Source organism: Grus americana, chromosome 25, assembly GCF_028858705.1.
Source record: "Grus americana isolate bGruAme1 chromosome 25, bGruAme1.mat, whole genome shotgun sequence".
In the NCBI taxonomy this organism is placed as follows: domain Eukaryota; kingdom Metazoa; phylum Chordata; class Aves; order Gruiformes; family Gruidae; genus Grus; species Grus americana.
The window spans coordinates 4987181-5003733 of record NC_072876.1 but is presented as its reverse complement, the minus strand read 5'-3'; the positions used below and the strand labels follow the sequence as shown (position 1 = coordinate 5003733).

General features: G+C 56.7%; 1 protein-coding gene across 3 annotated transcripts; it reads left to right on the top strand.

Moving 5' to 3' along the window:
- The first annotated feature begins 595 nt into the window (after window positions 1-595).
- IKBKE (inhibitor of nuclear factor kappa B kinase subunit epsilon) lies at window positions 596-15027 on the top strand. Of its 3 annotated transcripts, XM_054804082.1 has the most exons (21): window positions 611-1323; window positions 1481-1581; window positions 2385-2525; window positions 2907-3036; window positions 3509-3690; window positions 3981-4141; window positions 4652-4762; window positions 5079-5258; window positions 5619-5821; window positions 6232-6296; window positions 6376-6467; window positions 7118-7219; window positions 8561-8636; window positions 8736-8848; window positions 9141-9217; window positions 9466-9505; window positions 10368-10469; window positions 12462-12558; window positions 13132-13235; window positions 13487-13558; window positions 14327-15027. In XM_054804082.1, exons 2-21 carry the CDS (start codon window positions 1495-1497, stop codon window positions 14358-14360), a joined length of 2169 nt encoding a protein of 722 aa, XP_054660057.1. In that variant the 5' UTR covers window positions 611-1323; window positions 1481-1494; the 3' UTR covers window positions 14361-15027. The 3 variants fall into 3 exon arrangements, 1 of the variants encoding a protein (XP_054660057.1); XR_008574171.1 differs by lacking the exon at window positions 14327-15027 and having other exon boundaries at window positions 608-1323; window positions 12697-13235; window positions 13487-13528; XR_008574170.1 differs by lacking the exon at window positions 14327-15027 and having other exon boundaries at window positions 596-1323; window positions 12462-13235; window positions 13487-13528.
- The last annotated feature ends 1526 nt before the right edge of the window (window positions 15028-16553 follow it).

The following is a 16553-nucleotide window of genomic DNA, read 5'->3' as shown; positions in this document are numbered from 1 at the left end:
CCCGCATCCCAGCCAGCACCCATCTGCCAGCTGCTGTGCACCCCTGCCTGCTCTCCCTGCTGCCTCTCCCTGGCAGGGCTGGGTGCCGAGGATTTGGGGCTGGTTCTGGTCCCGCTCTGGGGACACCCCGTAGAAGCATCGCTGTAGCTCCAGGGTTCGGTTCCGGGCAGGGCTGTGCCGTGGCCCTGCCATGAGCTGGTGCTGCCTGCTGATGGCACGGGATAGGCAGCACCCGTGTTCACGTAGGGAGCAGCGATGCTCAGCCCCAACACCTTCGCTTTTTCTTGCTGAGGTGAGAAGTCCTTGATCAATCTGAATCGCTGCGTGATTCCCGGTGAGAGCGATGCTGGCAGTGCCGCTTGGGAGCAGCCGTGGCTGGAGTCCGGGAACGCCCCGCAATTCCCCCTCTGCCCTTTGCTCATCTCTGAAACTCTCTGGAAGCATTTGCAAGCGCCAGAACCAGGCCAGATCTGTTGCTTCACACACGTGGGGGATGGGTTTGTGGCTGGGGGAAGGATCAGGGCTGTTTACTCTGTTTGCACCTGCTTCCTCCCTCCTTCTCTGCGCTTTATTATGAGCAGTTTTACCTGGGTCGGGCTCAAGGGCTCCAGCAGGAGCCATCCCTGCAGCTGGATGCGGGCAGCCGCTGGGACCCGTAGCTCCTGCACAGCAGCTCTCGGAGACGGACGGCTGGAGCTAAACCACCCCGGCCCTGGCGCAGCCTGTGAGCAGCCGGTGGCTCTGTGGAGCAGGACGGCGGCAGCAGCTCGTCACAAACATGTCCCGACGTGGGATGCACATCCTGCACTGGGGGCAGCCGGGGCTGAGCGCTGACCCCGCACACGGCGGGTGCCCGGCACGGCTAACGAAGGTTGAACGCAGACCCTGGCTGCGGATCCTGCCCTGACCTCGCCTCCCATCTCCCCGCCACAAGCAGGGCTGCGTGGTGGCCAGCGCTCAGCACCCTTTGCTGTGACCGGAGCCCGGCCCTGGCCGCTGAGCCAGCCGAGCCGCACGCCTGGGGACAGCTGCAACTCTGGGAATTTTTTTCTCGAGCAGGAAGCTGAAGCATTTCCTCCTCCAGCCGCAGCTGATGCTTGCAGAGCGGGTTTTGCAATCCCATAGGTTTCTGTTCTCGGGGCGGGGAGGTGCCTCTCGCCACCTTGCAGCTCGGCGTTTGTTTGCTTGTATTTTTTTGCATCTGTCAGTGTTTCGCTGCCAGCCCCGACGGGTCCCAGCGACAGAGTGGGTTTTTTTGGCAGCGCTAACAGCTCCGTCCATGCGCAGCCCTTCGCGTGGTGCTGCCCGCTCAGCGCCGGCGAGGTAAGAGGCTGGCGGCCGCCTGCCAAGGGGTATGTCCTGCGGCCGGCTCTTTTCCCCGTGCGTTGCCAGGAGAGGACGGATAAACGCCGGGGCTTGGCGGCGCGGCTGGCAGAGGCCAGCGGCCCCCCGGGGTGACCCGTGTGCTTCCCCCCTGCAGCGGCACTGCTGGAGATGCAGAGCACCCCCAATTACCTCTGGAGCACCGAGGACCTCCTGGGCCAGGGAGCCACGGCCTGTGTCTACAAAGCTCGCAACAAGGTGAGTGGGGGCAGCAAGGGGGGGAGCCACCCCAAAGCCGCCGTGCCCCCCTGTCCCCCCCATCCCTCCTGCCCCGCGGGGCAGGGATGCCCGAGCTCCCCTCTGCTCGCCCTCCCGGGAGCTCCCTTGGAGAGCAGAGGCTACCGGCAGCATCGGGGACAGCTTTGGGGTTTATTTTCATTTTTTTATTTGGCTCCTTCCCCCTGCGCACCAGCTCAGGTCTGCAGGTCGAGGGCAGCTTTCGGGGGGCTCATGGCCGGGTCCTGCTCGCCGGCTGCTGGCTGGTGCATCGCGGCGGGAGGAAGCTGTTTTCGGGGGAATGCCCAGAGGTTTTGAAAACCCCGTCCTTGGCGATTTGCATATTTCATGCAAACACTTGCCAGGGTTGGAACAGACTCTCCGCCTCGCCGGCCTTTGAAGTTTATTGAGCAAGCTGTCTGCATGGCGCAGGGCAGGAGAGGCGGCTCCGAGGATGGTTTGAAAAGAGCCCCGTCCCGCAGAGAGCAGGCGGGGAGCTGCCAGCTCAGCTCCAGATATAAACTTTTTATGAAGCCTAATACACGCGCTGCCGTATAACGCGTGGGCTTCAGGGACGGGAAGCAAAGGGAGGTGAATGACAGCAGTTTGCTTTTGCAGTGGAGAAGACAAAGGCTATGGGATGCCTGGTCAGAAAACATGTTATGCTGTCAGCGTAGTTTGCATCCCGAGAGGGATGTGGGAGCAGTAACGGAGCTGCCGGAGCTGCGTAGGACATGGATGCCGTTACCTCCCATTTCCTTTTTCTCATTTTCCTCTTTTCCCAGAAATCAGGCGAACTGGTTGCTGTGAAGGTCTTTAATAATGCCAGCTACCTCCGGCCCCAGGAAGTCCAGATGAGAGAGTTTGAGATGCTGAGGAAGCTGAACCATATAAACATTGTCAAATTGTTCGCCGTGGAGGAGACGGTAAGCAGGACCTCAGCTCAGAAACCCACTGTGCCAACTGGGCCAGTGACGTGGGGGGGCTGGTCTGAGCTGCGGGAGGGGAGCGGTGGTCCCGGGCTGCCTTCTCCTCCCACCTCCCTCCAGCTCTGCACCAAGCCTCAGCCCAGCCCTTCAGCACTGGTGGCACTGGGACGCTGGGCTGGAGCGCGGATGTGACCTGCTCTTGTCCCCTAGCCAGGCATGTGGCACAGCAGGGACGTTCTCCAACGCTGGTTTGTCCGAGCAGGAAAATCCCAGGGACCCACCAGCCAAGGGGGGGGACCTGGTCCTGCCTGGGGGGGGGACAGGCCACCAGCTGGGACACGGGGCCAGCTGAGCCCTCACGGCTGCTCCCCACCACAGGGCAGCAGCAAGCAGAAGGTGCTGGTGATGGAGTACTGCTCGAGCGGCAGCTTGCTGAACGTGCTGGAAGACCCAGCAAACGCCTTCGGCTTGGCAGAGTCCGAGTTCCTCATCGTGCTGCAATGCGTGGGTGAGTGCGGGGGTCCCCGCTGCCCGCCACCACGAGCTGCCCACCACCACGAGCATAGCCGAGGAGCTGTGGGCTGGGGACCTCACGGTGCTGGTGGGACCCTGCGGGCACCAGCCCTGGGCTATGGACGCGAGGGCCAGGCTGAGCGAGGTCAGAAATTGCACCTCCGGATGGGATGGGTTTGTGAGCTCCGCGTTCAGGGAAAGCCCGAGGGTTTCTCCTTGCAGACCTGCTCCGGGAAGCGGCCGTGGGAACAGGCTGTGCCCCACGATGGGGGAGCACGAGGGCAGTGCCCTACCGTGTGCTCGCTCGTCCTCTCCATCCCCCAGTCGCGTTGGTCCCCATTTAAGTGCAACCAGCCCTGGGGCTTGTCCTCTCTCCATCCCTTCTCACATTCCTACATCTAAACAAAACACGTTGGAGTGAAGTGCTCCCGCCCCGCATACGAACGCTGTCTCCTCCCTGTGCCCAGTGGCAGGGATGAACCACCTCCGCGAGAACGGCGTTGTCCACAGAGACATCAAACCCGGGAACATCATGCGGCTGATGGGGGAAGATGGGCAGAGCATCTATAAGCTGACGGATTTTGGGGCTGCCCGGGAGCTGGATGACGATGAAAAGTTTGTGTCTGTCTACGGGACAGAGGAATATCTCGTGAGTATGGTGTGTTGCCAGTCTGGCAGCCCCTGGGAGTCCCCATCTCTCCATCCGACAGCTGGGCAACTTGTAGAGAGCAGCAGTGACGTGGAGATCCCCATTTCGCAGGGGACACATTTTTTGAAGGGGGTAGGCTCAGCTTTTTTGTTGTAGAGATACAGGCGACGTTTTGTTTGGAAGTTCCAGCAATAGAAGAGGCCAAAGCGAGCAGTCGGTTGTCAATCCCAGCACCCCAGGCTCGATGCTGGACGCGTTGGCAGCGCCTGCTCTCTGCATCACCCCTGCAGCACCCGGACATGTACGAGCGAGCGGTCCTGCGGAAGCCGCAGCAGAAGGCGTACGGCGTCACCGTCGATCTCTGGAGCATCGGCGTCACCTTCTACCACGCTGCCACCGGCAGCCTCCCCTTCATTCCCTTCGGGGGACCTCGCAGGAACAAGGAGATCATGTAGGTACAGCTGGGAGGGCTGGGTGCTGCTGCGTAGGGAGGTGGCACCGTGGCTGGTGGCCCTGGGGGCTGCAGGACAACCTGGCTGTGGCTCGGTGCGTGCCAGCAGCACCGTGGGACTGTGCACTGCAGTATACTGCTCGGTTAATCCCACGTAGCCCAGAAAGCCCTGAAACGCAGCCCGTGGCTGATTCCATACTCTCTGCACTAGGGAGAGTGTGCACGTGCAGCGTGGCAAAGGATCTGCGCCCATTTACCACGTTTGCCCTCAAAATACATCCTCGTGACTTTGTGGCTAAACAGCTGGAAGAGGAGGCGGGGTTAATGTTTGCTTGAAGCATTTTGACTGTTTCTTGAAGTATTTTCCCTCTGTACATTTTTCTCTTTCTGTGAATCGTGTCTTTCCCAACCCATCCATGTTCGGCCCTTTCCCTCTTTGCTGAACCCGAGGGACGTAGTGCCCAAACAGAGGTCACTGGGCTCGTTTCACGAGCAATTTCCTTTCCACAGGTACAAAATTACCACCGAGAAGCCTCCCGGAGCCATCGCGGGGGTCCAGAGGCAGGAGAACGGGAGCATCGAGTGGAGCTACGAGCTGCCCGTCACCTGCCGGCTCTCCGCGTGAGTGTCCCTTGCTCCCGCTGTGGGTCTGACATCCTGGCACCGCGGCTGGAGAGGGCATCCCACCTCAGACAGCGTGGGACGTTTTAATGAGGCAGATGAGCTTTTCATCTGCAGACGTCAGAGCTCTCCGACCAGGTCTTTGCTCTACAGCTGGGAAAAGGGGGTGCAAGACAGGGCAGCGGCTCCGTCGGTACGGGAGCTCAGCCGCAGAAAAGGGGCTGCACCTCTCCCCAGCCCCACGGGTCGCTGGATTTATGGCTCAGCGTTACGCCAGTCTGTGCAAACATCTCTTCTTCTCCTCTTGCTGCCACAGGGGGCTGAAGGACCAGCTGATACCCATTTTGGCTAACATCCTGGAGGCAGATCAGGAGAAATGCTGGGGATTCGACCAGTTTTTTGCAGAAACCAATGACATTCTGCACAGGATCGTGGTTGACGTCTTCTCCCTGCAGCAGGCTTCCTCGCATCGCATCTACATCCACCCCTACAACACGTAAGGATGCCCCGTGAAAGGCCGCGTTAACAGCGAATTTGGGAATTGAGCTCAGGAACGTCAGCCTCTTGTTTCAGCAGACGAACCTGGGGAGGAGCGCCCGTTCCCTTGGCACTGCAGTTAAACCAGGTTAAAACAAACCAGGTTAAAATGAGCCAGGCTTTGCTGGGAGTGCACTGAACAGGAGCCGTCAGCTCCTGGCACGCACATGGAGAGCCCCGGGGAGGTTGTCTGGGGGCCTTTGCTGACCTTGTGGGATGTTTTGCTACGAGAAGAGGGTGGCAGGCCGTTAAAGCAATGGGAATCTGAGCGGTCGTCTCCTTGCTTATTCCCCATCCTTTTGTTCCTTTCTCATTTCAGTACCACCAAGTTTTTAGATGCTGTCTTCAAACAAACAAACATAGTCCCTCACCATCAAGAATATTTTTTTGAAGGTCATCTGTATGAGTTGGATCCTAATCTGCAAGCTCATAATTTCTGCAAAACCACACAGCACAACCCTCTGACCTTGCTGAGCTCCGCTGAGCAAGCAGAAGACGTGGTAGGAGTGAGATACAGAGACCGTGAGTACCGTTGGCTTGTAGACACATCACAGCACGCTTCGTCCGGGGACGGGGCAGGAGATTCGCTTATCATCCTAATAGACCCCAGAGCAGAGCAGGAGGTGGAGGGGTTACGGTGCTGGAGCAGGATTAGGAGGTTTCAGGGCCAGTTTTCCCCTCTGTGAGCTGTTGCTCCACGGCTGCCCACCATGCCAGGCTTTGCAGGCGGTTCGTGCCTTTGTCCACATTCCCAAAATATCTTGGAGAGCTGCACTAAGCCTCCAGCATTGCAGCTGCTCCTGTGCCTGAAATCCTGACTGGCTGCAGGGTTTGCTTCGGCGGGTGTGAGATGTCCCTGTGGGTCTGCAGCCGCAACTCGGGGGCTCCGGGCTGGCTCCCCAAAGCACCGCGACCGCTGTCTGTCTTTTCAGCGGCACTTGAATTCCCAAAGTTCATCCCCAAGGTGGACGTGGTGGCCGACTGCAGCGCAGCCAAGGTAGGTGGAGGTGTCCGCGCAGCCCGGGGGAGCCCCGGCCGTGGAGGCGCAGCCGTTGGCAGTGCCCTTTGCTTTGCAGAGCGCGGTGGGCGCTGTGCACCAGACGCTGCGGATCGCCCAGGCCCTGCGGCACTGCCGGGAGCTGCTGGCGAGAGGTCTCCACTGGGTGATGTGAGTGCCGGAGCCACCGCGGTCACGGGCAGCGTGGGGGGGGGGGTGACCCGTCCCTTCCCAGCACCGAGAGCTTTGTGTGTTAGGAGTTACCCTGCTCGGGGGTGTCCGGCCGCCTCCAGACAGTGCAGGACCACCACGTTATCCTCACAGGGTACGGGGAGGGGGCACAGCACAGCCCCCCCATACAAGGGACACTGCGGGGGACGCGTGTGCCAGGCTGCGAGGGGCTGGACCTATCGGAAAATGCCACTCAGTGTTGGGAGGATGCTCCTGTCCCCATTTGTGACTTTTGAGGTGCTTTTTTTCAGTTTAGGAGATGCTGAGGAAAGCAGCATTATTGTTAATATTAATATCAATATTAAAATTAATATTAATATCAATATTATCATGGTGCGTTTTCACTGGCCTACCCATTTCCTTTGGGGCAAAAGCTTTTTGTGCAGTGGCAGGACAGTGCCCAGCGGGTGAGACCCCCCCTGCCCGGGAGCTGCACCCAGTTTTACATGCCTCCAGCCCCCCATTTTCTCACGAGCAGCCAGAGAGGAGCCACCAGCTCCATCCTACCCCCCTGCCACGCGTGGCCAGCCCTGGGATGGAGGTCGGGCTGCCGGGGAGCGTGTTGGATGGGCTGTTTTCTCTCTTGGCAGTGGGAACCTGAAAACGGAGTGCTCGAGGATTTTGGAGCAGAGGAGAGGGGCCGTTTCGGTGCTCACCTGCCTGCAGCTCACTGAGGTGAAGACCTGCGTGCTGTAAGTGTGGCTTTGCAGCCACGGGGATGCAGGCGCTGGGCTGCAGCAGGCACCGGCGGTGTCCTGAGGCTGCTGCAGATAAGATGTGGGACTCTCAAAGGTGTCTGAATAATCAGAAATAAGTAAAATTCCAGGAATAAGCTGGTAGCTGGAAGGTAAGAGGCTTTCTCACTGTATGTGGAGGCTGCGGGAAATGAGCCACCCTGGCTGTTCCTCCCTCTTTCCTTCAGTGTTTAATGATCAGTCCCTGGTTTCACGGGAGCCCAGAATTAGTCCTCTCTCTGGCTCCTGCTCCGGGGTTTTCAGACGATTACAGCCCGGAGCCACAGGGTGAGTGTGAGGAGGAGGCAGGGCTGCTGCTGCCAGCTCCCGGGAAAGGGAAAAAGAGCCGTCGCTGCCAGCGGAGTTAAAATAACGGGCAGGATGGCATCAGCTGCCAGGTCCCCTCCGGGGTCCAGCATCACCAGCCCCGTTTCCTGCAAACAGAGCCGAGCGCGCGGAGCATCGGGCAGTGCCGGGGAGGGCCGCTGGCAGCACATCACGCTGCCTTCCACCGAGCCGGCATCCCTCCCGACCGCACCATCTGGGATGAGATGTCTCTTGTTTCCCTTCAGGAGGCTCCACTAGCGGAGCATTCATTGGAGGCTGAGTTACGGTGAAACCCTGGGCTGTCCTTGCCATAACCAATGCACACATTCCCACCCGCGCTGCCCCAGGGCAAGCTGAACCCATTTTATCTAAAGTAACCCACAGTTCTTTTGCTTTTCTGTTTTGTTGTTGTTGTAGTGGAAAATTCTTTGCTGCTGGATTGCTGTTCTTTTACTCTTTTCAATTTAGCACGTCTCTTAATTTCCATTTCATCTGAAAGGATAGGGACACATGGTTCCCATTGACTCCAGCCGGATTAACGCAGGGCTGGAGTGCCAAGAGCACTAATGCTGCAGCTGGATGCTGCTGGCTTATCCATCCCTTCCAACACGGTCTGGATCAGGCGTATTTCTGCTGACTTATGCAGCGTGCACCGCTCAGCGTTACACTCTCATGCCAGCTGCAGAGAGGCAGACAACATCTGATCTGGTGTAAAGCCAGTGGATACGAAGCTAACAATTTTGGAATAAATTGGACGCAACAGGGCGAGTTTTTACCGGATCAGCACTTTGCATCTTGTGGCTCAGATGTGGTACCCTGAACGCGGAGTTATTGCCCGAACAAACCACAGCCCAGCTCCCCCCGGGGACTCCGACGCTGCCTCCACCACGGGATGGATTTTCTTTGCCCAGGTGACGGTTGCCTCTGCCTTATATTCTTCTTAAGGAATATCCATCTTCTGACTCTCTTCAGGTACGAGGCTGTTCCCGCAGGCAGCGGGGTGCCGGCTCTGAAGGACGCGGCCATGGTGAAGACAAGGCTGCAGAGGGTGAGTCCCCACGGGCGGCTCCGTGCGGGGCTGGGGAGCGTCCGCAGGCACGGGCAGCGTTCGGAGCGGCCAACCCCAACCTCTCCTCCCCATCCGCAGGTCTCCGAGGAGCTCTCTCAGTGCTCCCACAACATCTTTGACTGTCAAAGGGTGCTGGATGGCATTTTATCTGAACTGGTGAAGCACAGGCAACAAGCGCACGAAGACAAAAGGTTTGCAGCGCCAGCTTTACCGAAATCCCTGCCAACGCTTTGCTGTTCTCAGCTCGGTTGAGCAGACATCGCTGCCCGCTCCCAAACAGCCGCGCACAGCCCCTCGTTGCAAACAGCTTTTAACAGCCCTGTGCACGCACGTGCAATATCGCATCGTGGCCCTATACACAGACACGGGCAGCGTCCCCGAGTTACAGCGTGTTCGGATTTCACCCCAAAGTGGTAATTTCGCCCCAACCTCATACCCTTCCTCTTGCGGGGCCTCACGCCTCCTTCCCTGTCCGTATTTCAGCATCCGGCAGATCGAGTGCTGCCTGGAGAAGATGCAGCTGATCTACAAGCAGTTCAGGAAGGCCAGGACGTGTCTGCGTGAGTGACGGGGACGGCGGCCGCGGGGGCACGGGGTGCGGGGCTGCAGCAGGAACGTCCCTGCGCTGGCCTGGTGGAAAAGGGAATTATTTCACTTTGGGTCTAGCAGTTATTTCTGTGCCACGACAGTAGTGCCAGGGAGGTGCAGCTCTGAAAAACTCCTTAGCGATCTCTGTGCGTTGTGAAATTGCCCGGTTATTGGGTTATGAAGAGGAAAACGTGTGGTGACCGGTGTCTTTCCTCCCCAGGGCTGGGCTACAATGAGGAACAAATACACAAGCTGGATAAGTAAGTCCCAACGCTCCCCCGCCTCTAGCAGCCACGCTGCAGCCCGGCAGGCGTTTGGTGTTCCCGATGGAATCCTAAGGGCACGTAAAATGTTCCTGGGTCGCTCGCGTTGAGAGACGGCGCCTATAAGTGGCTCCTGGGGTGATTCATTGATGCAGGACCTTTCCCAGCAAATTTTTTCAAGCCACAAGCTATTTCAGACAAAGATGGGAGAAAAGCTCCGCAGACCTGGGGAGAGGGAGTTGCTGTTGGGCCAAATCCCCGTGTGGGGCTGCGGGGAATAAACGCGGTTCAGGCTACGGCTCCCGCTTAGTTTGTGGCCATTTGTTCACTGAGATGCTGATTTAGGAAGTGTCTGTGCTTTCATATCTGCTTGACTTTCAGTGGGAATAAAGTGTCTGATGGCTTTTGTGCCTTTAAAAATTCTCCTTTCAGTTTCCACTGAAACCAGGGGAATTCAGCACGCCCAAGAAATCAAACGCACACTTCAGTATATATCAGGGATGGTGAAATTTAACACGCAGCTCCTTCACCTTGCTTGACCTGCAGTCTAACCTTGGACGTGTGCCTTGAACTCCAGGGCAAAGACTTCTCAGAAGTGCCCGGGGGGGATGACAGCCTGGTTGGGTGTCCCTTTCTGCATCCCCCTGGCCCCCCAAACCTCCCTCTCCTCTTCATCCTAATTCAGTTTTGTTTTCTTTATAACACTGATGCAGAATTAATTACTGCACGTCTGGTGCCTCTTTCTCCATTTGGGAGTCAGCTTTAGGTTTCCTGCGATGTGAACTGTGATGTTCATTTTCATACATTTATGGAAATAATAGTGTTCTCTCTCTTTTTTTTTTTTTCCCCCTGATTTTAGGGTGAATTTAGGGCATCTGGCCAGGAAGGTTCTGTTGATTTTCCAGGACGACTGTGTCCAGCGGTACCAGGAGATCCTGGCCCTCCACGGCAGCAGGATGAGGTACCAGCCCCTCTCCCGGGGTTTCGGAGCTCTGGCTTTCGGACCGCGGTGGGGATGGGAGAGGGGACTTTCCAGTAACTCGCCAACAACCAGGGCTTCCCGATGCTTTCTGCTATTGATCGAGTGTTGGGATGCGGATGGAGATGATGATGTTGGTAACTGCTGCTGAGGGACTCGTAAAGGGGTAGTAAGACCTTAAAGAAGCAGCTCTGTGTGACTGCTGCGAAACCTGCTGTATATGGTGGTTCTTATCCCGTGCCGTGTATTTCTGCCCTGTTGTTTGAAGGTGGATTGGTTTTTTTTAAAAAACCCCTAAACTTGCAGCTTGAGTTCAAGCACCTGGTTCCCTCGCTGTCTGATGGGGAGAGATTATTTTATCAGGACGAAATTGCTGTTGAGACAAAGAGATCTACTTATTAGGAATGATTTTCTGGTAAATGGTGTTTGGGGAATAATGCAAAGAGCAAATTACCTTGCAGTGGTTGAGCACAATCCACTGCCTATCGCAGCAGCAGAGGGGGAGGCAGTTAGGGAAAGAGGATGTTGCAGAAATTGGATTTTTATGGCAAGGTTGCTTTTAGAGAGGAGCATCCATTCCCCTGGGCCGCCGGTGTGGGTGGAAGGAGAATGATTTTCTATAATGCCTTAGAATTAAACCCGACTTTTGACCTGCTCCCTATTTCTGATGCGGAGTAGCGCCGCGTAGGATTTACTATGCGGGGGATTTTTAGGCTGGAAGTTTGTCTCAGGTGCTCAGGAATGCCCCAGGAGCAGCGGGCAGCGCCTGCCCTGTCTCCCCCCCCCGCCCCTTGTGCAGCCGGGGGGGTTTCCACGCTGCAAACCCTCGCCCATGGGCAGGTTTCACTTCGGGGACAGAAGCTGCTGCCCACAGTCGCCTCCCACCACGTCCCATCGCGGGGCGCCGAAATGTCCCCTCGGCTGCAGCGGGAATTTTGTCTCGGGGTGAGATTCCTCTCTGGGCGCAGAGCCCTGCCAAATCCTGCAGCCCAGGAGCCCCGTCGGCACCAAAGCAGGCTTTTACCTTTGCTCACAAGGAGGAAAAAAACCTTCTTCATGTTTTTCTGGAGTATTTTTGAACCTGTTTTTCTGTCCTTAAGGAGAAAGCATCATGAGTCACAACTGGATATTTTTAATTTATTGTTACTTCAGTTTTAATTGGTTTGAGTTTCTTCCTGCGAGCAGCCAGGGTTTGTGATGTGGCAGCGGTTTTTCTGGGGACTGGAGGTGGACCATTCACCTTAAATATTCTTTCCTTTTTTTTTTTTTTGTTTTTTTAAAGCCAAACCAAACCTATTTTTATATAACTCACGGCACGCCTGCCGACTGCACGGCACCTCCGCCCCGGGGCCCCTGCAGGAACGGGGCAGTTGGTCCCCCAAAAAATCACAGGAGGATTTACTCCGGAGGCTGGGGCAGAGCAGAGGGGGGGCACTGGCCGCACCATCCTGGCCCAGCTCAGCCCCCGCAGCAGAGCCCACCGAGACGCCCCCTGTTTTGAGTTTCGGCGTCCGTAGTGCTGCCTGCAGAGAGGCTGGTCCCAAGGACAAGCTCGAGGGGGAACTTTTCTGGCCTTCATGTGCTTCAAATGTGAAAGGAGAGCATGCAAAAAGAAATGCAAACCCACGGAGCCTTTTTGGGTAGGCGCTCAGTCCTCCACGGGCACAGAGGACCGGCCTGCGCAGCACTTGCAGCAGAAGTGATGGGCTTGAGCTGTCTCTCATAAAAGCAACGCTTTCCCTAATTAATTTGCTGTTAGTGTTGTTTGGATAACCTGGCCTGCAGCGGCTGTTAGCAGAGCTGCAGCTGTAATTGCAACGCTGCTGTGACTCATTTGCTTTCCTTCAGGGTTTTAACTTAGATCCAGAAAGGTGCGCAGAAAGCAGTACAGAGTTAAAACACGCGCAAAAAAAATAACGATCCACACTGCTGCCAAACATCGAATGGGAGTTTCGTTGCCGTTTTTCTTTCTAGGAAAGTTTGTGAGATAAAGAAGCACCTGAAGAGGCTCAGCAACCGCATCGGCGCCTGCAGCGTGGAGACGATGGAGTGCCAGGACTGCCTGCAGAGTGTAGGTGCCCGGGGATGCTGCACAGCATCTCCCTGCTTCCAGATAACGCTGCTGCTCCCTCTCCCAGCACCCACCGTGTGCATGAGCGCGTGTGTTAAGTGGGGAAACACCAGAGTATTTTTAAATAACTTGCTGCAGCTCTTTGTGGGTGATCCACGCTGGAGATCTTGCTTTCCCCCACTGCGCGAGCAAGGAATGGGTAAACCTTTGGCAGTGGCACCCCTGGTCCCGAGGACTGCCTGGCACGGGGGAATCTGTACCCCACAAACAGGAATTGCAGTAGTAGAAAAGATGATGCTTCACCTCCCGCTCTCGCGATGGACTCCCTGACAAGCTGCGGCACGGCCACCTGGTAGATGCCCTGGGGCTTTGGTTATTTCGTTTTGTTTGTCCGGCAGCAGTGGATGTGCTGGGTGTGACTACGTAGCGTCGTTTCCCCGAGTGTTTTGTCCCGGGACAGGCACGCTGCGCTCGCAGGGCTGCAGGGAGGGCGCAGGCACTGCAGCACCGGGGTCAGACCGCCGCCGAGAGCCTCTGCCTGCCGGGGGCTGCCAAGTCTCTCCGTCTCTGCAGGCTCTGGAAAGGTTTCTCCAGACGGAGAAATGGAGTTTGGCCCTGGTTCCTCCTGCAGCTTCACCCGTCCACCTGAGCCAGGCACGCCAGGAGATGGCTTTTCGGTGAGTCTTTTGGAAGAGGGTTTTGCAGACAGCCCAGCTCCCGGGGGGAGGAGGGGGACATCCCGCTGCTCATCCTCTGCACCAGCAACAGGGCGAGCGCTGGGGCGAGGGCTCTGTGTCTGCAGGGCTGGGACAGTCTGCATTAAGCCCTTCACCGCTGCGCTCGGTGACCCGTGGGGTGTCCCTGCCAGCCCTTCCGCAGGAGATGCTCCTGCAGCATGGGGGTAAGGGGCTGGTTGTGTCCCCGGCAGGATGCAGGAGCTCCTGGAGCAGATGAGGTCAGTAACTTGTGATCTCCAGTTCAACAACAGCATCATCGAGCGGTGAGTAAGAGCACCCAGAGACGCTGCTCTGAGCGGTGACTCCTGCCCCTGACACCGGGACGTGGCCATGCTGCCCTGGGAAGGGGTCGTGGGTCTGGGTGGGCTCCCTGGGAGTCTGTGAGTGAGCTGTGGCGTGGGGAGCCATCCCTGGTGTCAAGCACGACTGTGGCTACTCATGGAGTGGTTCACATGGAGTTTTTAACAGCACCAAGTTTACATCATGATCTGGCAGCAGAAGACAGTTTATCTTTCTTGGAAGTTTAAGCATGATCTTCTGCAAATGCTATGTCATGTCTACACCCTCTTTCCAGCCCTTTTCCTGTGCTGCTCAGCCCTGGCAGCTGCTGACTCCACAGAGAAGTGGATGCTTTCTGTTTCTGGATGAAACTCCTTGCAAAACCCCGCATCCTACTGCTGACAAACCCCCCTGGGTTTCTTCCTCTGCAACCTTCTTTTGAGGATCTTAATGCAAATCAACAATACGAATATCAAAATGTCAAAGAGTTTCAGATCAGATTTTAAAGGAAAAAAAAAGAAATCGGTGATTCACCCCAGCCCTGTTTTTACAGGACCAACTGTGTTGTTGCAGCATGTCCACTGTGAATAAGGGGATAAGGAAAGGTCTGGTATGCTTTCGATACGAAGAGCTTATCCCACGAGACACCAGAACAAGCCTAGAGATTGGTGCTCAGCCCAAATTGTAGTTTGGGACTGCATGAGCCCGGGTGATCCCTCTCTAGCCTAAAGCCTTTGGTTTTGTTCCTGCAGGTTAAGTGGGGCTGCCCCCACGCCCGGTATTTGAGAGACGTGGTGAATTTGCAGCTGCTGAAGCGAAGAGCTTTCCACAGCAGGGAACACTTACAGCACTTTGGGTCCAGAGCGACAGAGACTTTCGTGTTTGGGGAGCTCTCTGTGTCCTACCTCTCGGCTCCAGCACTTTTGCACAGGTCACCAGCATTAGCTTTGAGTGGCATGCAAGCCTTGAGCCTTTGAAAATTTGATCAGAAAATTGGGGGTTTATTTTCCTTTTAAAAAGTGCTTGAAGGACTCCATGGTTTTCTACTTTCCCTGTATCACCATGTTGGATGATGAAGAGGAAGAGGCTAGACAGATAAATTATCTTTCGCCCTCTTACTTGTTCAGGGATTACTCCCACTTTTAATATACTCCTGCTCCCTGAGGCTTCGTGGAGTGGGGCAGGAGCCCAGGGCAGGAGGGATGCTGTACCTGACGGATGAGAGGCAGGATCCAGCCCAGGACGGCTCCGGTGCTCTGCCCAGGAGGCCACAGCAGGGGAAGGCTGGAGCTGCAGCCCTCTGCCCACGGGCACTGCAGCCTCTCCTCCTGCTCCAGCCTCTCCTCCTGCTCCAGCCCAGCCCCGGGTTTGGGCTGCTGAGGGGTTTGGGAACGGGAAGCTGAGGGAGGTTTCTCTTTTTTTGGCACGTTTCTATAAATGTAACCGAGTTCTGTGTTTATGCATGTGGGGCTGTGTGCCTTCTCCAAACAACCCTGTACTGAACCTACAACTCCATCCACCAAACCTGGGGGTACTACTAAATGCCAAAGCAAAAATCTCAGACAAAAGGGCTCCCATGAGCCCTCTCTAGATGCAGCTCTGCAAGACAAAGCAGGGATATTTCTTCTTCTTTTAGGTGAAAGATGAAAAGAAATCCTAAGCAGTCACCTCTGCCCTTAAGGTGCAGGGTGAAAGGATGCATTCACCTGTGGAGGTGACAGCAGCCGGGGTGGCAGAGCTGGGATGGGGACAGGAGGGACCCGAGCGGGTGCTCTGTGGGGCTGGCTGTGAGCGTTTGGAGCTGCCCTGGGAAGGACGTGCACAAGACTTCACTCTGTTACGCTCCCGAGAAATAGGATGGATGGGAAACACGTTACCCCCCATCTCATTGCCCCCCCCCAGAAGCATGCAGAGAGCTGCGGAAGGACCCGATGCTCCGCGTTGGGGCTGTACCCAGCCCTTTGTTAAGGGTGGTTGTTATGCTCTGAATTTTCTACTGTTTTTTGACCTTGGGTTTTACGAGGAGCCGTAATCCTCTGGTTATCGACTGAGTCAGCTGCTCGCCAGCCGCAGCGTGCGGAGCAGCGATACGGGAAGCCTGGGGTCTCAGGAGCGTGAGCATTAGATAGTATCAAGGAGCTCTTTGTAGGGAGAATCAGACACACCGCCCCTCCGTCCACCTTTTCCTGCCTGTCCCCAGGGTGATTTATGGGTTGTCACCCAGATGCCACAACCCACATCCCATAGTGCAGCAGAGGGGGGCAACATCCCCGGGGCTGCAGCCAAAGCCAGGCAGGGCGATAACCCCCATCCAGCCGGGCTCAGACATGGGTATTTACACCTGGGAGGCTCCTGCCAGACCGACGGGCAGAATTGCCTCGGTTCTTCCCACCCCTCCCTGGCACACACGAATGCAAACACACATAAATCACTGTCCTGGGCTCCCTGGAGACCCCCTGCCTCCCCCAAACCCTCACCCTAGGGAAGGGGACTGGGCTAATGAGGCTGACGGTGGTGGCAAATGGCTGGTGGGAAGCGCAGGTCCCTTTGCCCCTGCGGTCTGTGGGGTGGGAGGCACGTGCAGGGGGGTTTAGGAAATGTTTGGATTCATTCCCGTCCTCTGCGTAAAACCCTTCCCTCTGTGTTTGCCTGGTTTCTACCTGTGTGCAAACAGTGACTGGCTGCTGGGTTAAAGGAGGTTGGAGCAGGGACCGGGGAGCCGGGACTTCGGCAGCGCCAGCACCAGCCAAGTGCCAGGGTGAGGGACTCGCTGCACCTCCCAGGGACCGACCGTGCATCTGGAAGGAGAGGTTGAGCCATCATCTGGGCAAGCAAATGCGTCTGACTCAACAGCAGCGGGGCTGCTCCGAGTGCCTGCCTGGACCTGTCCCTCGGTAGAAAACGAAACACCCGACTCTGCCCTTCACCTTTCCTCCAGTTCCTTTTCCAGCCCCTTTTCTGGAGGTGACATGCATTAGC

What these genes read in the sequence shown, in the direction of transcription:
- IKBKE (XM_054804082.1), top strand. Translation starts at nt 1,495, where the DNA reads ATGCAGAGCACCCCCAATTACCTCTGGAGCACCGAGGACCTCCTGGGC. An exon ending in GTCACCTGCCGGCTCTCCGC is followed by an intron (nt 4,763 to 5,078) that starts GTGAGTGTCCCT and finishes TTGCTGCCACAG; the next exon opens with GGGGCTGAAGGACCAGCTGA. An exon ending in GAGGTGAAGACCTGCGTGCT is followed by an intron (nt 7,220 to 8,560) that starts GTAAGTGTGGCT and finishes GACTCTCTTCAG; the next exon opens with GTACGAGGCTGTTCCCGCAG.